At 40.3% G+C, this 24,206-nt stretch overlaps 5 protein-coding genes across 8 annotated transcripts; 3 read left to right on the forward strand and 2 right to left on the reverse strand.

Moving 5' to 3' along the window:
* The first annotated feature begins 63 nt into the window (after nt 1–63).
* LOC105387412 (M-phase phosphoprotein 6) lies at nt 64–987 on the forward strand. Its single transcript, XM_011558127.3, has one exon. It carries the CDS (start codon nt 130–132, stop codon nt 529–531), a length of 402 nt encoding a protein of 133 aa, XP_011556429.3. The 5' UTR covers nt 64–129; the 3' UTR covers nt 532–987.
* LOC105387401 (katanin p80 WD40 repeat-containing subunit B1) lies at nt 627–21,125 on the reverse strand. 2 transcript variants are annotated; one of them, XM_048627061.1, is made up of 16 exons: nt 20,831–21,124; nt 20,612–20,742; nt 20,193–20,526; nt 19,723–19,921; nt 19,361–19,511; nt 11,572–11,746; nt 10,776–10,910; nt 10,199–10,258; nt 9,670–9,882; nt 9,020–9,133; nt 8,589–8,688; nt 7,563–7,701; nt 6,730–6,870; nt 6,338–6,450; nt 1,900–1,974; nt 627–1,776 (listed from the first exon to the last, which is right to left on the reverse strand). In XM_048627061.1, the coding sequence occupies exons 1-16, from the start codon at nt 20,859–20,861 to the stop codon at nt 1,521–1,523; spliced, it is 2,367 nt and encodes a 788-aa protein (XP_048483018.1). In that variant the 5' UTR covers nt 20,862–21,124; the 3' UTR covers nt 627–1,520. The 2 variants fall into 2 exon arrangements, with proteins under 2 accessions (XP_048483018.1, XP_048483022.1); XM_048627065.1 differs by lacking the exon at nt 9,020–9,133 and having other exon boundaries at nt 20,831–21,125.
* On the forward strand, nt 12,253–18,565 carry LOC119694117. Of its 3 annotated transcripts, XR_007267264.1 has the most exons (3): nt 12,253–12,561; nt 13,979–14,134; nt 18,208–18,565. XR_007267264.1 is itself a non-coding variant. In XM_048627085.1 (2 exons), the coding sequence occupies exons 1-2, from the start codon at nt 13,865–13,867 to the stop codon at nt 18,490–18,492; spliced, it is 555 nt and encodes a 184-aa protein (XP_048483042.1). In that variant the 5' UTR covers nt 13,502–13,864; the 3' UTR covers nt 18,493–18,565. The 3 variants fall into 3 exon arrangements, 2 of the variants coding, with proteins under 2 accessions (XP_048483042.1, XP_048483033.1); XM_048627085.1 differs by lacking the exon at nt 12,253–12,561 and having other exon boundaries at nt 13,502–14,134; XM_048627076.1 differs by lacking the exons at nt 12,253–12,561; nt 13,979–14,134 and adding an exon at nt 16,323–17,146.
* A 171-nt stretch (nt 21,126–21,296) lies between the features above and the next one.
* On the forward strand, nt 21,297–22,223 carry LOC105387390 (UPF0598 protein CG30010). Its single transcript, XM_011558109.3, has 2 exons — nt 21,297–21,533; nt 21,629–22,223. Exons 1-2 carry the CDS (start codon nt 21,381–21,383, stop codon nt 22,151–22,153), a joined length of 678 nt encoding a protein of 225 aa, XP_011556411.3. The 5' UTR covers nt 21,297–21,380; the 3' UTR covers nt 22,154–22,223.
* LOC105387380 (AKT-interacting protein) lies at nt 22,107–23,754 on the reverse strand. Its single transcript, XM_011558099.3, has 5 exons — nt 23,540–23,754; nt 23,390–23,454; nt 23,186–23,289; nt 22,907–23,094; nt 22,107–22,824 (listed from the first exon to the last, which is right to left on the reverse strand). Exons 1-5 carry the CDS (start codon nt 23,617–23,619, stop codon nt 22,575–22,577), a joined length of 687 nt encoding a protein of 228 aa, XP_011556401.3. The 5' UTR covers nt 23,620–23,754; the 3' UTR covers nt 22,107–22,574.
* Nucleotides 23,755–24,206: the final 452 nt, after the last annotated feature.

Below are 24,206 nucleotides of genomic sequence, written 5' to 3' on the forward strand. Positions count from 1 at the left end.
TTGGCACACCCGACAGATTGCCATAAATAAAATTTCAATTTCAACTTCTGTAAATCAAATCAATATTCGGTAGTTCAGCTTTGCACCGTTTAGTACTGAATATAGTTTAATACATAACAATACCTCAAAATGTCTACCCATAACAAACATAAACCCAAATTACCAAAATCGGTATTGGACATGAAATTCATGAAGAAGACCAAGGATAGAATCGAGAAAGAAATAGCCAATACACAGGGCCATGATGATTTATATTCCAACATTATAACTGATGAAATGAGACACGCTACTGGTAATTTCATTTCCGAATCCAGTTTTATATTTTGCGACGATTTAATGGAGGGTAGGTTATCTTTTAAGGGAATGAATCCAGAGATTGAGCGAATCATGGTGCTAGAAGCCGTGCAGGCGGAGCCTGCGCAGGAGATGGAGAAGGATGTGTCGGACGAGATTCTAGCCAAGAAAATGAACGCCTTCAAGAGATCAAGATCACCAATAGAGAGCAAGTACTCCGTGAAAAGGAAAAAGTAACTAAATGTCACTTCAAACACCAGCCGGGTCTGTTCATGAGATGTATACCTACTTAGTACTGATAATGGTTTTACTAGATGAAAAAAGAAAATTTAATTTGTATAAAATTTGTATTTACTGTTTGGATAATAATATAAATCAGTCAAGGAGACTGAGAATCAATACTTACTTGCATATTCAAATAAATTAATATTTTAGTCAGTCGTAATTAAAATTTTTGATTTTATGGAAAACTATTGAATTCACTTAGGTTTGAAAAATAAATACATACTTTTGGAAGGAAAGGCACACAATGGCAAACATTTTAAATGTCTTCTCTAGATTTATGTTTAACAGCAGTAATTTCTAGTATTTCACACAGGCTAACCATAATCTAGGATATGTTTGTATGTACAGATTTAGTTAAGTTAGGTACTTACATGATTTGTTAAGATTAAATAAAGTATATAAATTGAATTTGCATTTTTATAAGAGACCTTCAACTTGAATCAGATTATTAAATGTAATAACATCAGTATGTAAATGCAGGCCATAAAAAAATGAACGAGTTATAAAAGCAAAGTCTTTAAAAGCAGTAATCAGTATATGAGCTAATGCTGCTAATGTTAGTTACAAAGTAAAATATTTTGTTGAAGTGTTATTAAGTTCTTATTCAAGTACATATTTATTTAGAGAAATGTACATTCCTATATCTTACTTATGAGCAAAAGGATTAGATTAATGACTAATTATATTCTAATTTAGTATTCTAAGTTGATAGTTACTGAGTAATTGATGACAAAAATCTCATGATAATAATAATAATTAAACTCAATTTTGATGGGGGCTGTTTTATAGGGTTTATAATCCTTATTCAAACTATGGAGTTTATATTTTACGCTACCTTAACTATTCAATCAGAGCAGTTATATAATAACTATTCAGGGCAGATTTGGAAGGGTCCAAAACGAGACGTACGGCGACGGCGCGTGGAATGGTGGGGGTTGATATCAGTCGAGTCCCTGCTGCATGAGGGTGTGGAGGTCTCTGAAGGCTGCTCCGAGGCGGCCCTGGAGGGTTTGCCGCTTGAGGAGGAAGGCGCGGACGTCGAGGAGCAGCTGGTGGATGGCGGCGCACTTCTGGAAGCGTTCCTCGCGGGGGATGTCCACGCCGAGCGTCCGTACGGGGGCCGACACGTTGGCGCGGACCACGGATGAGAAGTTGCGCACGATCAGCCGCAGCGCGTTGCAGCCGCACTGCATGTAACTGGTGGGGATTTACAATGTGAATTTAGGGCCAATTTAAATTAAAAAGTAAGTTTTATTAATTGAATAAAAGAATTGGATGTCTACATTCTAATAATATTGTATTATAGGTTGTGATACTTACGTTTCATATTTACTTTGTAATAATTCGTATATTTTCGGAAGCATGAGCAAGCATATATCCAGATTCCATAAAGATCTGAAAACATAAGATTCAAGTTAATCAGTAGAATAGTTTAATTATAGCGATTTAGATTAATGAGCATATAATAATTATTATTATATCTTTATTGAATCAAACAACATAGTTCATAGATGTGTTAGTAAAACAATGTTCTTATACTAGTGTTAGTTTATAAGTAATTTTATCCAGTGTTTGAGCAACTTACAGTCTATCCTATCGGCTATGACCTCCAGGATGCTGTTGTGACTGTCCCGCAGTCTGCGTAGCATGGACGCGGCTCGCTTACGTATGATGGCATGGAAGCCATCGGTACGCGCTTCTGTAAACATGACCGATGCACTACAGAAGCGGGGTCGTCTCAACAGCACCCTGAAGGCATTATTATACTGGACGCGCAGTGCGCTGTAGGATTTCTGCGTATAGTCTACCCACAGGCTGCTCGTGTAAAAAGATTGGCAAAATGCTTTAAAAAGCGTGATCTTCACCTGTTCTGAAGAACGAGCAAACCTGCGGGCAAGCATATTGCACCTCACCGACAGCGCCCTGCGCTCCCTCTCGATGTCCATGTCATCTCTTAGGCTTTCTGTCAGTATGTGTCCTAAGTACTTATAGTGAGAAACACGTTTTAGCGCCACTCCGTTTAAAAGAACCGGTGGAACCGTTTTCGGCTTTTTGTTACCTGACACAAACACCATAAATTCACTTTTCTTAGTGTTATATACCATACCATGACTGAGCATATATTGTTCACATTTCTGTAACATTTTGCTTAGGCCACTGACCGAGGGGCTCAGCAGCACCATGTCGTCGGCGTAACTAATATTATTTACACTTACTCCGTGGATATAGCAGCCCGCATGCATGCTGCTGAGCTCCTCGATCAGGTCATTCATATACAGATTAAAAAGGTGGGGGGAGGTGAGCCCCCCTTGTCTCACCCCACATTCCAATCCGTATAAGTCTGACCCAGCGCCACCATAACTAACATAGTTTGTTTGGTTAGCATACCAAAACCTAAACAAATTCTTAATTTCCTTCGGCAACTTATCAAGGCTATCCATCTTGCTCCAAAGAACATCATAAGACACTAGGTCGAAAGCCTTAGAGAGATCTAAAAAACATGCATATACAGGTGTTTTTCTCTCTGTGTAGTAGTGCACCGCATGTTTGACAGCTAGTATTGCACTCTCTGTGGATAACCCTGATCTGAAGCCGAATTGTGCATCATTCAATACAAGGCTTTTTCCTAGATAAGAATTTAGTAAGCTATCTAATAACTTAGCCAACACTGTTGCGAGCGATATTGGGCGATAGTTGTTTTTGTCGCCAATGTCTCCGGTTCTATTTTTTATGATAGGTACTACTATTGTTTTCAACATGGCCTGTGGGAGATGGCAATGGGTGAGGCATAGTGTGTAGAACATACTCAATACTCTATGCAGATATGGACCGCCGTGCAGGAGGTGCTCGATGCTGAGACTGTCGTGTCCAGGCGACTTCCCGCGTTTCATACATTTAATACATTTTGCAATTTCTTGTGATGAGAAACGTATGAATCGCTCACCTTCACAGCTGTCAGCACCCACCGTCCCACAAGGCGGCCCCGCAGACTGCCCAAGTGAAGAGCTCACTTTTAAGTGGTCCTTAAACATATTGCATATTTCCCTTGGGTCATTCAGTCCCTGTATGGAATCTGGGAGCCCTGGCTTAATATTTAGCTGTTCTGTTTGTTTCCAAAATTTTGAGAAATCTTTATTATTTCGAGATGTAGCAATTTGATCCATTTTTATTTTTTCTTGATTAGCTTGACACCATTTAATTTTAGCCTTGAATAATTTCCTACTCTGACACATTTCATCAAACTTTTCACCTTGTTTAGGTTTTCCAGCTAGTTCCCATATTTTAAACTTGAACCTAGCTTTTTGATGAAGGTCTTTGACATGAAAATTCCACCCTATTATCTTACGTCTATTGCTATTTGATTCTTTCCCCTTAAAACTAGAAATTGCCGCTTTGGTCAAAATACCTACTATTCTACTATACATATTATCTATTAGCACCTTATGTTCTATATAATTACAGTGTTTATCTGAACATTGTGAAAATTCTTCTATAAAATCGACTTCCTTTAGCATATTATTACATAATCTATAGTACTCACTAATCTCATCTAAACTTCTTTGACCCCATTTGATTTTGTTTTGACAAGTTACATTTATTTTAACACTGTTACTTCTTAATAAACTCAAGTTACAAGTTACCTCGAGTGGGAAGTGGTCTGACCAGTAGACATCATAATGTACCGTGATATTAACAATTGATTTCCAAGCTGATTCAGTAGTTACACAGTGGTCTAGCCACCGCTTACAGCCGTGTGCTTCACTGATAAACGTATAAGTATCTGAGTCCATACCTAGTTTCTCGTAGTCGGCGCATAACAAGTCCTGTTCTGAGCAAAAGTCCACCAGCTCGTTGCCAAATAGTTCATGGGGGTGAGCATTGTAGTCGCCCAAGGCATAAACAGATTGAGCCCCCGCACTCTCAACTATAGCACATATTTCTCCGAGACACTCTGTAAAAATCACTAAGTTTTCAGCTGAGTCAGTAGGCATGTATACACTTAAAAACACAGCTGACCGATCACTCGTTTTCACTTTTATAGCACTTATTCGTGGATTATTGCACTTCAAGATCTCGACTGATTGAAACACGTTTTTTCGCCACAATAAAGCCACCCCACCGTGAGGGCGGCCGCGCAGGACGCCGCTCGCCGTGTCCACCGCCGAGGTCCCGACGTAGCTGAAGTTGGTGTCCACTGTCCCCAGAAACGGAATGTCGTGCGGCAGTAGCCACGTCTCTTGTAGTGCCACAATATCCGCCGTGCTGCATAGTGATCTAACACAATCAACGGATCGCTTAATGTTTTTACAATTAAAACTAATCAGTTTACATATTTGGTTTTCACTCATTTTTGAATTGATTGATTATCTCTCTTTTTTGGTTCCCTTCGATTACATTTCTGTCATGAAAATTAATAAATCTCCTAAATTCAATATTCTCAGGCCAGAGGTTATCATTTAAGAAAAGAGCGAGTTTCCGCTTTGGCACATATACTTTATAGGCATTATAATTTCTGATTCTTTTCATTTCTATTGCCTCTAATCGTAAGTCTAGTTGAGTTTTTTCTAGTATGAAAGTGGTTACGTCTTTCAGCGTGGCCTCTTTACTCACGTTCGACAAGAATAATGGGATTTCGATGTCCGGAGCGGCCCTAAATTTAGAGTTTCCGCTAATTTTTGCTTTTCCAATTTGCCCAACAAATCTGTTTTGGTAGTTAGCAAGTTTACGCTTCCGTTGCACAATAGTCCAGTCCTCTTGATTTAGTTGTTCTTGTGTGTTATTTGGCTTCAACAAACTTGTTTTTAGCACTTCGGCCATCGTTGGTGTTGTTTCTCTGGTTGGTGACACTCGATTGTCAACCTTATCCTTAACTATAATAGGGTTCTGTTTGCATGGGCTTACGGACACATCAGCGTATGAGTGACTCGAGTTCCCATCAGCTGTTGTGACGTCAATCGTTTTTTCCGTTACTGCAGGTCGTTGTGCGAGTGAGGTGGGTTGCTGTTGAGCGCACGGCTGGTGCGAGTGAGACAGCTGTTGTTCTGTAGGCAAATCTGTTATCTTGTTATTACTATTTTCTGAGATTAGATTCGCACATAGATTTTCTGTTTGCAAGCCCATCGGTCCGCTATCGTAACTGTAGCCATCGAGAAATGCTCCCCTTCTACTGTTAACGTAGCTTGTACATGGAAAATTATTTACAATTGAGGCATGTTTTAAATTTTCGAGGTCCCGTTTAACAAGGTCAAATGACTCTGAGGTCACGTATCGATCTTTTAAACACTTTATCTCTTTCTGCATCAAAACAATATCCTTTAACAATTTAGTTACATCGACGTGATCAAACGATACCGGGGGTAGGTTTTGAAGATTGCGGGCAACAAATATGGGTAACTTCTCAACGGCCGTTTCTCTGATCAATGTGATAATGTCTTCGAGGTCACGTTCAGACTTCCCATCCCTTTTACGCGTAATCTTTGGCGAAGTTGTACTCACAGAATCAAACAATAGGTTTTTTGAATTTTCAATTATCTTCGGTTTGAATGCTGATTTGCAAATCCTCACTAGGCTTTCGTCGTCCATTACATCCACCTTATTTTGTATAAAGGCGAGTAGTTCGTCGATAACAATATTACAGTAATTACATTTTAACACAGTTGACGACATTGTCGTTACCGTTACACGTATTATGCAAATCGCGTCCGCTCGGTAGATCGCGTGCGCGCTGACTGCGATTAAGAAAAAGGTAAATACTTACGGTTTGTGAGCCATCACATTGAGAATGTCTAATATCACAGATGTGTCTTCTAAGGCGATCACAGATTCTAATGCTACTTTCAGATTCTTATTCATTCTCATGGAGTGGAAAATCTGCAAAATAACGAAACATCACAATACATTCAATTGACTGCCTGCTACAAAATATTAATAGAATATAATATTTCTTTATTGGTCACCACAAATAGTTAATACAAAAAATATTAATTTATGCAACAGGTAGCCGGTATTGGCTGGATAAGGTAGTCCAAGAATAGAGCGTTGTGCCATTTTTGGGAAAGGCATAAGTCCACAAATGGACGATGATGATGATACTACATGGCCAAAATATAAAAAGCAAAATGCCAATCAACAAAAAAAAGCGTATGTTACCTGCAAAGCTCTCTGCCGTGCCGTGAGCACGCACATCATGGAGTCGTGGCCGCGCATCATGACGCCCAGCACCTCCTGCTCGCTGGGCTCCGCGCCGCCGCCGCGCGCGCCCCGCGCCCGCGACCCCGCCGCGCCGCCGCGCTGGGGGTTAATAACATGGGTTAAGCAAGAAATGTTAAAAATACAATAACCGTACATTACGATATCGCTTGGTGACGTCACAGACATATATATTATTGCTGAGTGTGCGGTCACTGCGAAAATGTATAGAAAATATATAGTAATATGCCTAGCTATATTAATATATATTATAGCTAAGTCTGTGACGGGATTTATTATTGCAGTGGACTAGAGCGGCACAGGACCGGAAGAATTGGCGTACAAAAAAGGAGGCCTATACCCAACAGTGGACGATAGAAGGCTGATGATGATGATTATTATTATTATTGGAGCCATAGCCTGCACGATATGGTAGCATAACAATCTAGGAGCTACTCCACGTTTCAGTTACTTGAGCGCTACGTAGCGTGGGTGGGACAGCCTTCATTTCGCTGGACCGATGACCTTAGAATAGTAGTCGGTGCTGGTTGAAAGGAACGCGGCGGGCAGTCTATTGTAGAACTCCTTGGGTCTAGCAGTAAATGATTACGGACTGATGATGTCTTCACCGCCATTGGAGTTATTGCGTATTTATTTCTTTCTTAATTCATCATATAATTTCTGGATTGACTGTCCGCTTCGAGACCGAGACCACCATTGTCAACGGACATACATATCCACACGGACAATATTTAAAATATAATTATAATCTAGTAAACTGTCCAGTTACTCACGGGCAAGAACTCGTCCATGTCGAGTCCGACGGGCCGGTCGGCGGCGTAGGGCACGAACTCGGGCTCCGGCGGCGGCGGCGGCTCGCGGGACACGGAGTACGACACCGCGCTCTGGGCCACCGTCTCCACGCGACGCGACCTGGGGAATAAATAAGTAATTTAGGCGGAGTAAATACTATGTGAATTTTACTTAGCAGGTATGTGAGTCCTGTTCAGTCAGCGATATGCCCTAAGCTAGGTGGTGTTTGCCACAGCGCTAGACTAGGGTGACACTGTGGTGAAAGGAATCGCTGTTATGTCCCTTGAGGATACAGGTATTTATGATTATGCATGTGTGACTGGTGTGGTAGTTTACACTACGAAGGGCAAGCCTTCCGAGTAAAACTCCTCAACACAACGGAGGGCCTTAGGGATATGGTAACACACGCTCACGCCTTGTACTAATGTACTCCCTTGCGGGGTAGGCAGAGGTGCATTACTGCACCCACTTTTCGCCAGAGTGTTATGTTAGTCCCAATCCCAATATAATAGGGGGCGGGCCTATTGCCATTTTACGGGCACATCCTAGACCCGAGAACAAATCATCATCAGCCAATAATCATCCACTGCTGGACATAGGCCTCACCCAAGGAGCGCCACAACACTCGGTCCTCGGCCTTCCTCATCCAACCACTACCCGCCACCCGCCTAAGGTCGTCAGTCCAGCGGGCAGGAGGGCGTCCCACGCTGCGTTTGCCTGTTCGTGGTCTCCGCTCGAGAACTCGTCTACCCCAACGGTTATCGGTTCTTCGGCAGATATGACCAGCCCACTGCCACTTCAGCTTGCACATTTTGACAGCTATGTCGGTAACCCTAGTCCTCTGACGGATAACCTCTTCGGAGAACAAATATCTGTGTTTAAACAAATATCTGCCCCAGCCGAGAATCGAACCCGGGACCTTCGGCTCAGCAGTCAGGGTCACTAACCACTACGCCATTCGGTCGTCAGGAATACGTAATGTACATAAATTATAGTCAGGAGCATACCTCATTTCTCCGGGTGTTCTTGTGAATGACAAGGACCGCGGCCCGAGGGACGGCGGCCCCAAGCTCACTTCGCTGTTACTTTGTCGAAGATTCGTTGATGCTAGAAAAAATAAGCAGATTAGCATAGTGATTAGTGATACAAAGATTGCTACACACAATATTTTTTGTGTTCCTGAGCTTCTCCTCTGTCTACATATAGGTACGAAGATACTATGTATAATTGTATAAATATTATAAGACGATTTTGTAATTATCTTCTGTCTGGAGTGTAAAGTTCAATTTCAAGGCGAGGTAAAAATCTACCAATGAAATTGCATAAAAACTCCGCTCATTGGATGAGCTCGCAGCATTGAAAATGCTCGGCACTGGTGGACAGGCAGCCTTATCAGAAGTCGATATTATTTCGTCCTATAAATTCAAACAAAACTCACAGGTGCTAGTCTTGGTCTCCTTGTACGAGTTGTGTCGGTTGAGCTGCTGATGCGAGCCCGAGTAGTCGCGCAGCGCCGGCGACGCGCGCCCCTCCGCTTTGGCGGACTCCACCTCTGGTTGTAGGAGTTATTGGGTTATGTTAGTCAAGCAGTGAATGGTTTTATGGCTGCGGATTGGGGGAATGTTTCAGCAGTTGCGACGGTTGTGAGCCGTGGAATTGGGTTTATACAAAGGATTTACCGAGTCCTTGTGTTTAAGAAAGAGGAGTTTTCAATAGGTTATGGCGATAAATTTGACCGGGTCGTTTTCTGAGAGAATTAATGCGTACTGCTAAAACATTCGTCTATCTGCAATAATTACATTACTTATGGCTAGTCAGCATCTAGTAACTATGTATTACAAAAGCATGACATTAATTAAACTGTACTATGTATTACAAGATGTTAAATTGTATAAGTACCTTACTTACGCATCTAAATAAATATGATTAAAAACACAAGATTAATAAAATTCTGAACGTAAACGTCTTTTATTATCATTGTCAAGGGATTATCGATAAAAGCACCACACCTGTGTCAAGAACCAAATAAACAACTGCCACCCATTACAACCACACACCACAAAAGCCACCAAAAACCACACAGCTTACTTGTGAAAATCTCAGTCTTCTTCTCCGCGTAGGTTTCCTTAGTGGAGGTGGGTATTCTAGAGAAGTGCTCCGGGCGCTGCCGCTGCGGGGGTGAGGGGAGGGGCGGGGGGCGTGCCGGCGCGGGGGGAGCCGCCTCCACCAATGAGAGGTCGCGGATTGCGCGCGAAGGCGACGACGCCAGCGGGCATTGGGCCTCCGGACTTGGGAGGGACTCTGTTGGAGTTGATTGTGTTTTGTTTTGTTTGTCCTGATGCAAGTGCGGATGTGTCTTTAATGTGTTTAGAGTATTGCTCTGGGCCTAGTTCAAGTGTTGTCATTACCATTATGAAGAACTTAGAAGTTTTGAAACATCAAACCAAGTGCGATTACTTGTCAGACTGATGAACCTTTGATGCGATTCTATGTAATTTTTAGACAATGTGGTTTCTAAAACTTTCAGGATAAAATAATTCAAGTAGAGTATTTTGAATTCATAAAATAGCTTGCAAGACAAGAATATAATAAACGAGTAGTGCAACAGTCCCCTTACCTGGCGGCAGTGAGTATTCGTCAGAAGACAAGCTAGAGGCGGGCGGAGGGGTGCGCGGTACTGAAAGTGAAATGTCTCCTATAAGTTCGTGACCCTTGTGTCGAGTGCATGAAGGTCCATATTTCCGTATTTACCGCAGAAAGCCACCGTTCACGGGCGATGAAATGTGAAAGTATGTGCAAGTTTCCATGAGATATTTATTTACTTTCAGATATAGAAGGTAGTATTTGTATTGTATAGTTTCAGAACGATATGGTGACTTACTACTACTACCAATCCCTTTATAACGTGAGGGCATGTTGTCTATCGAATAGTATTACGGTATACACCTTAAATTATATTTCAGTCCCATAGGTAGTGTTTTAAGAGCCAATACCATAGTACGTGTGACATATACACATACAGTCAGTGTAATAAGGACGTGTGTACTCCTAGAAAGCTAGCGGCTATTTTATGGCGCTGGCTGTCACAAATATACATAATTATCTGCTACGTTTCTATTCTAGCTATGGTCACTTGTTCAGCACACTTTTCTTCCTCCTTATTCTATTCCACTATTCTCAACAACAGTACTCACGTGCTCTAGAAGGCTTGAATATCTCCTTATAGTCGTGCACATTAGATATGATGGCCTCCGTCTCTTCATCCGCCTCCGTGCCCGACGCTGACTCCTCGACCGTCTTCTCATCCAGTAGTGAAGACTTGTGCACGACTGTGGAGTAAATTAACTAATGAGTTTAATTGCTATTGTAGTGCAAGGATGTTAGTGAACGGTATTGGTTGTAACCTTGCTACTTTGTGGATATTAACTAATGGGAAAAGGAAGTAGTTAAGCTTTTATTGGCTAAAATGATTTTCCTTTCTAATGTTATGAGGGCGGAAGGCTGTGTTAATCCTTCTTTCACGCGTAAACGGCGTTATAGAGAAGCTAGTGGCAAAATATCAATAAAATGACGAGAACAAACGTACCTACAATGCAAAGACTGCATGAAAGAATATCTTGAATCTCCTATAGATCAATGAAAGTCTTCCAAAACACAACCAATTTTACGTTACGTGAAAAGGAAGCCCATGCGGTTCCATACCTAAAGGTTCACTCTAGCATCACCAAATACGAAGTTTCAGAGCGCTACTGCGCTAAACACGACTCTTTCGCAAGTCATCTTCAAGCTAGAATAGCTTCCTGTCCCTGCTGCACGGGTCCGCTACCGACGTAGATATCGTCACTAAGCGATTCGCAATAAATACGGCGCTGTGATTGGTGGAATGCATATTAAACGAGTTTACCGGCATCGCTAACGGATCCGAGCCGCTATGCCTGGGCACACGACAACGCAATTTATAACCGCGACTCTTTATGAACCTAAACATACCCTGTTTAGCGGGTTTCTCCTTCGAGAAGCTCTTCCGGACCGAGTGGCTCTTCTGGAAGGGGGAGGTCTCAGGGGAGTGCGCGGGCGCGGGGGGCGGGGGGCCGCCGAACGGGTGCACGGCGCTGAGGTCCACCACGGACAGGACCACGTATGTCGCGTGGAATGACGCCGCTATCTGGAATGTAGGGGGGTGGAGGATAAAATGCTGTTGTTTATGATGTGGTTTAATGTTTAAGAATTTCGATTTGTGTAAATTTATAAGTTTCATAGAGGATATTGCAGCGTTTATATGTATATGTATAACACTATAATGTAACCCACCTCCCAGCCCACATGCTGAGAGAGGGGTATAGTGTGTGTGAGAGAGAGGTACAGTGTGTGAGAGAGGGGTACTGTGTGTGAGAGAGGGGTGCAGTGTGTGAGAGAGGGGTACAGTGTGAGAGAGAGGGGTGCAGTGTGTGAGAGAGGGGTACAGTGTGAGAGAGAGGGGTATAGTGTGTGAGAGAGGGGTACAGTGTGTGAGAGAGGGCTACAGTGTGTAAGAAGGGTACAGTGTGTGAGAGAGGGGTACAGTGTGTGAGAGAGGGGTACAATTTGTGAGAGGGGTACAGTGTGTGAGAGAGAGGGGTACAGTGTGTGAGAGAGGGGTATAGTGTGTGAGAGAGAGGGGTACAGTGTGTGTTAACTGTGTTAACAATATATTAGCGCCATCTATAAATTAGAAGGTTTAACTACTTAGTTTCCTATGTAAACACAGCGTTATCTCGCAGGCTACTTGCATAGATCGATTATTAAGCATTACTACACTATTAAGTTCCTATACATCCTGCTAGATGGCGCAGTGTCGGGGGTGGTGGTAGCATATAAGCCGCTACAGGCGGAGTCTCGGCCTCTTTCCACGGGACCTCGCTGTACAAGCAACAATAAACTAGTATCCAGTATTACCAACACGCGGTTTCCTTCACATCCACGAGTCATCCCCTTCATGTGGTGACCCCTAGTTCTCGAATCTGAGTCGAAAGGAGTGCAATCCCGTGAAGTCGGTCGTTAGAGGGCTGGGGTTTCGTTGCGCGATAGGCGACGGCCCGAGGCATCGGCGACAACGACAAGCAGATTCGAGCGAACGCGCAAAAATTTCAAGTAAGGAGGAGCAGTGGACAACGGAGAAGCACGCGGAGACACACCAAAGGTTCGTGGGGGCTTGCAAGAACTGCGAGCCAACCCGCGGAGCACCGACACCGCGACGACACGTGGCACGAGGTCTACCGGAGGCAACGAGCACCGCGACGACACGTGGCACGAGGTCTACCAGAGGGAAGGAGCATCAAGACACAAGAAGTCACCTACCGAGGCCGCACGAGGACGGCCACACGCAGCGAGCGACAACAAGAGATAAGTACCTACCATCAGTTTTTGAGCTAGGCAATTCTCTTCCCGCTAATTACGAATTCAAGATACCTACAGACCTACCTACCGTATATAATTTTTTCGATTGTTAATTTTCTAAATTAAAATGGCAAATTCAGATAAATTAGTTCTAGAAAACTTAGAGTTAAAGGATTTAATTAAGAAGCGCGGCGTCATAAAGGGTAAATTAACCAGTTTTAAGAAGTATGTATCTGGTCTTACAGAAGAATTAAGTGCCGAACAATTATTAGAATTAGATCTTAGGATAACTAGAATGTCACTAGTATTTGAAGAATTCGAGATTGTACAAACTAGAATAGAAACATTGGCCACAGACGTAGACAACCAAATCTCAGAAAGGGAATTATTTGAAGACGGTTATTTTAAGAACGTAGCTCTAGGTAAATCCATACAAAATGTAAATGGTTCCGACCATAACAACACGATCCTGAACCCGTCCAACAATGAAAGTTCTTCGCCGTTAACCGAGGGTAGTCAGTCGATTAAATTTCCAGGAATTTCATTGCCGTCGTTTAACGGTGATAAAACACATTGGGTCGAGTTCAGAGACAGCTTCGACGCTCTTATTAACCAATCGAACTTAAAGTCAATTCAAAAATTTAAGTACCTAAAGAGTTGTTTGACTGACAGCGCACTTGAAGTCGTTAGTTCCCTCGAATATTCCGAAGAAAGTTTTTTGATAGGTTGGCAGTTATTATGCGAAAGGTACAACAACCCGAAATCATTAATCAATAATCATTTGAAAGAATTATTTAACATCGATTATGTCCCCACAACTGCCGCAGCTTTAAGAAAATTATCCGATAACATTTCTAAAAATCTTAGAATAATAAGATCACTGAATATTCCAACCGATAACTGGGATATGTTAGTGATATTTTTTCTAAACCAAAAACTCGATAAAAAATTGCAAAGTAAATGGGACAAAGTAGCCAACCGGACCTCTAGAATTGACTCTGGTGAATTGCCTACATTACAGGATTTCCGGACCTTTCTGAAGGACCAAGCGGACCATCTGGAGTCGCTGGACCCTGGCAAGCCTCATGGACCCAGTGACGCCCAAATTATACCCGCGAGGAAGGCCTTCGTAGCTACGTCTTCCCACACCGGCACCGCAAGTCCCACGAGTTCAAGGGTAATACCTAAACCTTATACTAGCAATAATCAGTGTCCAAGTTGTAAGGAGGGGCATTATATTAACCAATGCCCAAGATTTCTAGCCCTAAACGAGGTCTCACGCATTCGAGTCGTGAAAAAATTAGGGCTATGTTACAATTGCCTGAGTACGAGACATACACTGCCGACCTGCAGAGCTACCACTTGCAAAATATGTAAAGGTAAGCATCATACGCTTTTACATGTCCAATCATCCAACATTACTCATTCAAACACACACACAAACACACATTCAAACACACAACTTCAGCCAAATACATACTCGCAACCGAGCGCACAAACACAACCAACTACCCTGTATACCTACGAGTCCAAACCAACTGGATGCGTAGGTACAAACGAATCAAAGTCGATAAATTTGCATACCAATCAAGTAGTCAACACTACGTTATGTCAAACCGATGACAATCTATTACCGAACAAAACAGACTGACAGACTATACAGTGTGAGAAAATATTCAATGACCACACACGCACGTCTGAGGGTAATTTTGTGGTAGATTTACCGTTAAGGTTGCCTATCTCTTCCCTCGGTCAGTCTCGTCCCGCGGTCTATAAAAGATTTATTACATTAGAGTCGAAATTTCAGAAAAACCCCGAATTTAAAGAAAGATATGTCGATTGTATGAGGGATTTGCAAGAAAAGGGCCTTATGATAAAAAATGATGATTTCACTCAACCATGTAATTACCTACCGCAACACGCGGTAATTAATAGCGAAAAGGTTACGACACCACTTAGGGTCGTATTTGATGCCTCCCATAAAACTAGTTCAGGGATGTCATTAAACGATATTCAATTCAAAGGTACAATCAGTCAGGACAAAATAACGAACATTTTGTTAAGATTTCGAAAACACAAATACATCGTTATCGCAGATGTAGCTCAAATGTACAAAAATATATATGTTCGAGAAGACCAACGTCACCTACAATGCATTCTATGGCGTGAAACACAAACTGACCCACTACTCACCTACAAATTAACGAGTCTCAGTTTTGGTCTGAAATGTGCACCCTATATAGCGACGCGGTGCCTGACGCAACTAGCGAACGAAAACAAAGGTGAGTACCCGTTAGCATCCGCCGCGATACAGCATGATTTTTTGATGGACGACTACGCTCACGGCGACGACGACGAGCGCAGGCTAGCAGAGACCTCAGTACAGGTCGACCGTATCCTGAGCACAGCTAATTTCAAATTAAGAAAATGGAAATCCAATTCGAAAACCATCTTAAACGAGGTAAGTCACAGTACCACACATGACACATACATAACCACCCCGATAGGTCAAGATAATAATAACACACACAAAGTATTGGGTATTGTATGGGATAATAATGAGGATCGATTAAGTTACAGATTAAAGCGGGAACCAATGTCAAAATCAATAACAAAACGTTACGTTTTATCTATAGCCTCGTCGATATACGACCCGTTAGGTATGTTAGGACCAGTAATTATCATTGCGAAATGTTTCATACATAAACTTTTCAAATTAAAGTTTAATTGGGATGAAAAACTACCGATTCAATTAATTAATGAATGGGAAACATTCTATAACAGTTTGTTTACGTTAGACACACTATCTATTCCAAGGCGAGTCGTTATCAATGATTACATAACCATAGAAATGCACGGATTCTCAGACGCGTCCTTGACCGCTTATGGGGCCGTTATATACATACGATCTATAGATAAACAGGGCAGGATTATGGTTCGATTATTGCGCGCGAAATCGAGAGTTGCGCGTGAGGAAACTATTCCACGATTAGAGCTGCGAGCTGCCTGGCTGTTAGCCGCATTGTCTGACGACGTAAACAATGCGCTTAAATTTAAATGGACGAAACAATACTTCTGGTCAGATTCAAATGTAGTATTAGCATGGATAAAATCACCACTACAAAAATTAAACACATTCGTAAAAAATAAAGTAAATGACATACAAAAAAATACAAACATCGATGATTGGCGTTGGGTCTCTTCTGGTAACAACTCAGCGGATTTGTTATCTAGGGGTCTAGCTGCTGAAAGGTTAGGTAGTAGTTCATTATGGTGGCAGGGGCCCTCCTGGCTTTCCGAGCCCATCGAGAAGTGGCCTACATTTCAACTACCCAAAACGGAAATAACGTTACTCGAAACTGAACAAGAGACACATTGTAATATAAGTACAAACAAGTCAAGCGAGTTAATTACAAACTTAATAAAAAAATATTCTAACTTAAATAAACTCAATCGAGTATTTGTTTACATGCGAAGATTCATTCACAACTCTAGACATCCGAACAATAGAATAGTCGGGGTCTTATCAGTAGATGAAATGCGACATGCGTTGCTCGAATTAATTAGATTTGCACAAACAGAATCGTTCCAAATGGAGTACAAGTTACTAAAAAATAGTAAACAACTACCACAAACATCAAACATATTGTGTTTGAAACCATTTATGGAAAATGGGATTATTCGAGTAGGGGGACGCCTGGAACAGTCCTCATACAATTACGATAAAAAACACCCAATACTTCTACATCACTCACACACACTAACAATTCTTATAATGCGTGGAGAACACATAAGATTAATGCATGCAGGGCCACAGTTATTACTTTCATCTGTCCGCGAGAGATATTGGCCGACACACGGTAAGATCGTCGCTAATAAGGTTGTACGAGAATGTATAACGTGCTTCAGGAACAGTCCGAAGATCTACTCACCGATAATGGGTAATTTACCAAGGTCAAGAGTAACTCCAGCACCGCCCTTCCTCACAACTGGCATTGATTATGCAGGACCCTTTGCGGTGAGGGACAAAAGGGGGCGTGGTTACAGGTCATACAAATGTTACATAGCAATTTTTATTTGTTTTTCGACAAAGGCAATTCACTTAGAGTTAGTTTCAGGTCTAGAAACTCAGCTCTTCCTGTCTGCGCTGCGAAGGTTTACGTCCAGGCGAGGTATACCAAAAACAATAGTGAGTGATAATTCCACTACCTTTCATGGGGCCAATAACGAATTATGTGCAATTTATAAATTTATCGACGAATGTTCGAGCGAAATAATAGCTTCTTGTGCAAATGAGGGAATAAATTGGAAAGGAGAATGGCCATTTCTCTATGGCGCCATGACCCAGAGCGGCCATTGATGAAACATACACTTATATGTAGTCCGTGACTACAGCATATACTAGTATTAATTTTATTATTATGAGGCATGGGAGAACGAAGATATAGGTGCTGAAAGATCAAATCTTTCTACTGTACTAGATGTAACCCTCGAGCTAAAAATTGATTTTAAAAGTGTTCCCGTGATAATTCCTGGATAAAAAGTATTTTATGTTGCTTCGGGATAACGGGAATTGAATAGAATAAAATATTTTTTTGAAATTGGTCTCTTTATAAAAATAGGTTTCTGAGTGTGAAATGTGCAAAAATAATTATGATATTATTTGCATAAATAAAATCATGTAATACATTTTGTGATGCGCTATGTATTGGGAATCCCATGATTTAGATTATAAAACATATTTGTGCGTGTACCATTCATCAAAATCTTATTTAACGAAAAAAATATATTTAATTAATTTACTTTTGAACCCTAATATCTCAAGAACCCCATGGTTTAGATTTTTTTAAATATTTTTCCCTGATAAAAGACATTTTTATCAATAACTTAAAATAGGTTTGGTTAGTGGCTGCTAACTTATGCAAAGCGGGTCAGGTTTCGCCATTCTTCTTTATACCTGTCTACACTCCACACATGGGGGGTTTGTACGAGGCGGCCGTTAAAAGCTGTAAATTTCATCTTAAACGAGTTCTAGGCCAAGCCCTATTAACCTACGAAGAATTTAGTACTATACTTACCCAGGTGGAAGGTATCTTGAACTCTCGTCCGCTCTGCCCTTTACCAAATTCGGATACAGACGAGATATCAGTTTTAACGCCAGCTCATTTCCTGATTGGTAGGACACTTATCTCATTGCCCGACTACGAATATGAAAATGTACCTACAAACCGCTTATCTCACTACCAACAGCTGCAGCAGATCCAATGCGACTTCTGGAGAAGATGGTCAAGAGACTACATAGGACTGCTTCAAGAACGCACGAAATGGAGAAGCTGCAAGGGTGCCGGACTCGACGTGGGTACCATTGTGCTGATCAAAGATGACCGACTGCCGCCCTGCCAGTGGGGGCTGGGACGCATCGTCGGCTGCTGCCCGGGTCGCGACGGCATCACGCGGGTCGCAGAGATGCGCACGGCGCGTGGAATAATCAAGAGAGCATTCAACAATATCTGTCCATTACCGATTACATGTTAAAATGCCTTTTATTGTAACAATCAAATAACTTATAACTAGTTAAATCTCATTTAATACCCGTATAGTTCAGTTTTAACAAATTTGGTCTATTAGTTACCGATAATATGATAGGTTGTGGAATATTTTAGCTTACACATTAAATAAAGGTTAGGCTTCAATATTGTAAATAGTTCGTAGTCGTTAGGATTTAGATTCGAAATTTAAATATTAAAAATACAAATAAGTAACTACTTAATTAAATCTGTTATATTAGTACCATCTAACTATTGAATTAAACGTGCTAATAACATGAGTTTCATTTCCTTAGATAGGTAGGTAATAACAGATAAATAAATTATTATTTGGGCATAAGCGCCATTCGAAACCAAATAACTAGTTTCTAATTAGAATCTTGGGGCGCAGCATGTTAACTGTGTTAACAATATATTAGCGCCATCTATAAATTAGAAGGTTTAACTACTTAGTTTCCTATGTAAACACAGCGTTATCTCGCAGGCTACTTGCATAGATCGATTATTAAGCATTACTACACTATTAAGTTCCTATACATCCTGCTAGATGGCGCAGTGTCGGGGGTGGTGGTAGCATATAAGCCGCTACAGGCGGAGTCTCGGCCTCTTTCCACGGGACCTCGCTGTACAAGCAACAATAAACTAGTATCCAGTATTACCAACACGCGGTTTCCTTCACATCCACGAGTCATCCCCTTCAGAGAGAGGGGTACAGTGTTTGAGAGGGGTAAACTGCGTGAGAGAGAAGGGTACAGTGTGTGAGAGGGGGGTACAGTGTGTGAGAGGGGTACAGTGTGTGAGAGAGAGAGTTACAGTGTGTGAGAGGGGTACAGTGTGTGAGAGAGAGGGGTACATACGAGCTGCGTGTGTGCGACGGTGAGGTCGTGCAGCGCGGGCCAGGCGGCGGGCTCGGCGTCCAGCTCGCGCGCCGGCTCCCAGCCCACCACGTGCAGGCCGTCCGCGCCGCCGCCCAGCAGCGTGCTGCCGTCGTCGCTGAACACCATCAGTCTGACAAAGGGCAGATATTATATTTTAAATTCATAGAATGGAGACTGCAACATAGATAGATATTAGTATAGATGTAATTATAGGTTTTTTTTTCCAGTCTCTCCATATCTGTTTTCATCTATATCATCTTATTTACTGGAAAGATATTTTCAGCCTGAATACAAGTTTCAGCTATGAAATAAAGAGCTAAATAAATATCAATAAAACTTACTTGATAGAGGAGTTTTCTTTTTCAAACTTGGAGACGAGCTGGAACTTCTCCATGTCCCAGAAGTTGACGGTGCGGTCGGTGCCGCAGCTGGCCAGCAGGAACTCATGTGGGTGGAACTTGACGCAGGTGACGGCCCCCGTGTGCTCCTCGAACTGCTGAAGCACCTTGCCCACGCGCACGTCCCACACCTTCACTATACCTGGAATGTGAAAAATTATGTGGTTAAATACATAGCGTATCTCAACCATTGCTGCATTTAAAAATATTTTATCACATTTTCTTCTACTGAATTATCAAGCTTCTTTCTACCGAATTATGCAGATACATACTAAAATTCTGTCCTTTGACACAGCACTATCTTTATTTTACTCCTTATTGCACAAATATAAATATGCCATAAGGATTGCAAAAACTCAATGCACCATTAAGCAATTAAAATTAAATCTACTAACAAGTTTTACTTGACTCACCATCATCACAAGCAGAAGCTATCCATTGTCCATCAGGGCTAAACTGCAAACTGTTGACAGCCAATCTGTGGCTGGCATATGTCACTATGCAGCCTCTCTTCCTTGTGTCCCACAGCTTGATCTGACTGTCGCATGAGCCAGTGGTCAGGTAATCTCCATAAGGATGGAAGTCCATACATTTTATGGCACCTTTATGGCCAGTGAAAGTTCTCAATAGTTTGGCGGCTTCCAGATCCCAGATTTTCAAGGCACCAGTTTGTGAGCCTGCACAAACCAAGTCTTCAGAATGTCCAAAGCACACACATTCTACAGGAGTTGTGTGACCACTTAAGCTCTGCAATAATTATTAAAAACATAAAAATGTTGTAGTTTTTTTGTAGTCTCATCTGAGTTATTCTTATAGGTAGTCAATACTTTACCATTAAGCAGCTCTGGCGACCAATAGCCCAAAGATTGACCTTTTTATCATCACCTCCAGTGGCTAGAACTTGTTTTGACTTATGTCCCATGGCCAGACAGTTGACATTTGCCTTGTGGGCAACAAACTCCTCTGTAATTAAAAGACACCTTTTTAATACCTTCAACATTAACGTAGGAATAAATAGTTAAATATTACATCTAATTAGAACTTAACTTACGTAGTTTCCATGATCGTCGTACGGTTTCCATTGTGGGATTAGTAATACATACTCTGCCTTATACGGAAATTTAACCTTGCGTTAACTGGGTTTTAATTATGACTCGTTATGACAATAATATCACTTTCTGTATACTATTTTAAGTTACTGCATATATAGTGTATTGAATTATACTTTTGTCTTTTATGGTAAGTATTGTGGAGAACTAGAAATGTTGAATGTTGATGAAAAATTTCGTGGAATCCGTATGATTTTGTTTGTCCCGTCACTGTCACCTGTCACTTTAGCTCGTACATTTTTATCCAGTTCTGCTCTGTGATGTTTATAACATAAGGCAGCCCGCAGACACACGGTTTAAAAATATTGATCATAGACTAGGGAACTAAAAATGAAATGAATGAATGAATGAAAGCAATCAAGCCAAGTGTTAAAAAAAGTTAGCAAAAAAAAATATATTTCTAAACAAACAAACTAAACGATACCGCAATACGAGAAGTTCATGAAGTTCAAAGGTTGAAAGATCAAAAGTTTTGCTTTCTTTACTATAATTATGTCTGTTTCTGTGTCTAAACGTATGATACCAGATTTATTCAAACAAAAAATAACACACATAACATTAAAAAGATATCTTAATTATGTACAAGGTCAGTCTCCTGAACCGAAAATAAGAGAATATTTTTATTTTATTGATCATCAAGGTATGGTAAGTAAGTGCTATATTTTTATTCCCATAAGGTTTAATCCTCAATATCGTAATATACCTACTTAGTTACTATTTTAACAATCTTAAATTTTCAGTTATTCTTGGATGATTCAAAAATGAAAAACTTTACATCCTGCTTCAAAGAGAAGAAATTTCTGGATTTCTTCTTTAAGAGAATTCGACTGAATAAAACAGGCAGATATCAAGACGAATTCCCTTTTGTTTCTTTTTGTGGTAGAGAGAGAAATTATATAAGGTGTGATGATGTTCCAATTGTGTACACACATATAATAAATAAACCAGTAAAGGATGTTGAAACTGACTTCCTGACATATGGATATGCTGGTGAAGCATTAAAGTCATTGTTCACACCAGAAAAGATCTACATGATGCCGCAGACTGGAAGAGTTTATCATCCAACAGATGACCTCTATGGCGGTATTGGTTTAATACGGTCTAAACTAGCCATAGAAATAAGCAAAAGCTTTGATTTTATTAATGGTGAATTAAAGCCCCCTACACACTTCACATGGAAGAACCACAAGTATGAATTAGATCAAAACTGGTTTCAAGAAAAGATTAATGAATTTAATTTAAAAATTAAACAAGATATTGAATAATACAACTTTTTATAAATTGTAAACATAGTCGAATATTAAGATTAAATTTTATTGTTTATTAATTAATCAAGACACTTCTTTTAGTTCACACCTCATTGCTTTATCTAACACTATACTTAAATGTAGTAGGTACCAATTTATAAAAACATGGATTTTGTTAACAATTTGTACAGGTATAAATATAAAGTTAATTTAGTAGTAATACTAATCACTTTCAAGTAGATATAACTTATAATTATAACTTTTGATTTTTAAATACCTATTATTTTCTATTTTTTTTGTGAAATAGCTGGCAGTAACAATACCTGTTAATATTTGCTGCAATTTTTTGTCATGATAATAATTCCTGTCTTCTTATCACAGGTACTGAATATGGCATATTATTTTATAATGAGTTATTAAGTAAGTATTATATTATTGATCATGTCTCCTCTTTTGAAAATGGTTGGAAAGATCCTTGTTGAACCCAGGAGATTCCTTGAGATATTCCTTCTGGAGGTTTGAGTGGTTTTAACATAATGTTTTTAGCATTATCATGGATCTCTGGATCGTATGGTTGAAATGATATGTAATGTCTGTCATCAGTAGGAGGATCGTCGTAAATGTGGTCAATACTGGATATTACTGATTCTTTCACCTTCTCCATAAATAGTTTCCTATTTGTTTTATACCTGAAAAATAAATATAAGTATGCAATAAGTATGAAAAAATAGGAACAAAATAGTCATATAAATATACTGTAAGTATACTCACAAAACTGAAGCTTCAACATTTGCAGGACTTTTAAAATTTAAGTGATGGAATATCCAAGTCACATATTTCAGTATTTGCCAAACATGGTGGAACTTTCTATCCCACTGCGGAAATACTTCACTAATATTGAGGACTCCAGATGTGGCATCAATAGCTGGGTGATATACAGGTGAAGAGAATTTAACTACCTGTAAAATTTAAAATTAAGTCTTTCATTACTTACAATTTTATCAATGTGCACTGAGTCAATGTCCATTTTAAATAAGAATAGGTACTCACCGGAACTTCTTCAGTATCTGGGAATTTATCTGGTAAAGTTAGTGTAAATCTGAATACTGCCCCTTCATATAAACCAGATCTTACAAATATTACTCCAAACCACGCTGCAATAGAAAGGAAAAAGGTATAGTATAATAATAAAAACCTTGGTAATTAGGTAAACAGACAAATGGAATGGATGGTAATAAGTAGTTAAAAACTTACTAAAGGAGTTTTCGTAGGATGGTATTACGTATATGCCTGGAAAATTTTCTGTTTGCAACATGCGACTGGAACAATTAACGTTTAATTAGTTAAAATTATCTAAATAGAACATCAAACCAAATGGGTGTGAAACTTGGTAAGAGTGCTTACTATTCTGCCATAATTATGTATTCCTGATGGAACATTGCATTTAGTTCTCGTATATCTTTATTGTCACTTTCTTCCTCCATGTTCAAATGCACTAACTACTGACGAAAGAAATTAAAAGCCCCCTAATAACATTAAAATTACAATCCAATCATCGAAGTATTAATAAATAAAACAACACTCGCTCCGCTCGATCTTCGGTTATACTCTGTGATGTTTGACAACTTTGACAGAATTGAACGACAGAGTGAATGAATGAATGATTCTCGAGAAGCACTATCATAATTTTTGGACATCTAGTGTCGAATAGTGAAACTGACTGCAAGGTTTCTTTCAAATATATAGATGGCGTAACTATCAACTTTCTTTATTCTTTACTTTACTATTCACTGATGCTCTAAATTGATTTGAAAATACTTTGATCATTCCTGCATTTATAAACGCTCCAGACTGTAATCCTCGAAGTATTTTATTATATCTTATAAGTAATGCAATGTTAGGGACGGGTTCCACAACAGTACTAGTGAATATAAATACTTACTAGTCAATCAAAATCTACCAACTATTCGAAGCTTTTCATCCACTTCGTAGTTATTTCCATTTATGCTACGAGTTGAATAATTTAGTACTTACTTTCATTAATTTGACCTAGCTAGCTAAATAGAACATC

This window comes from Plutella xylostella, chromosome 4 (genome assembly GCF_932276165.1).
Source record: "Plutella xylostella chromosome 4, ilPluXylo3.1, whole genome shotgun sequence".
Lineage (NCBI taxonomy): Eukaryota > Metazoa > Arthropoda > Insecta > Lepidoptera > Plutellidae > Plutella > Plutella xylostella.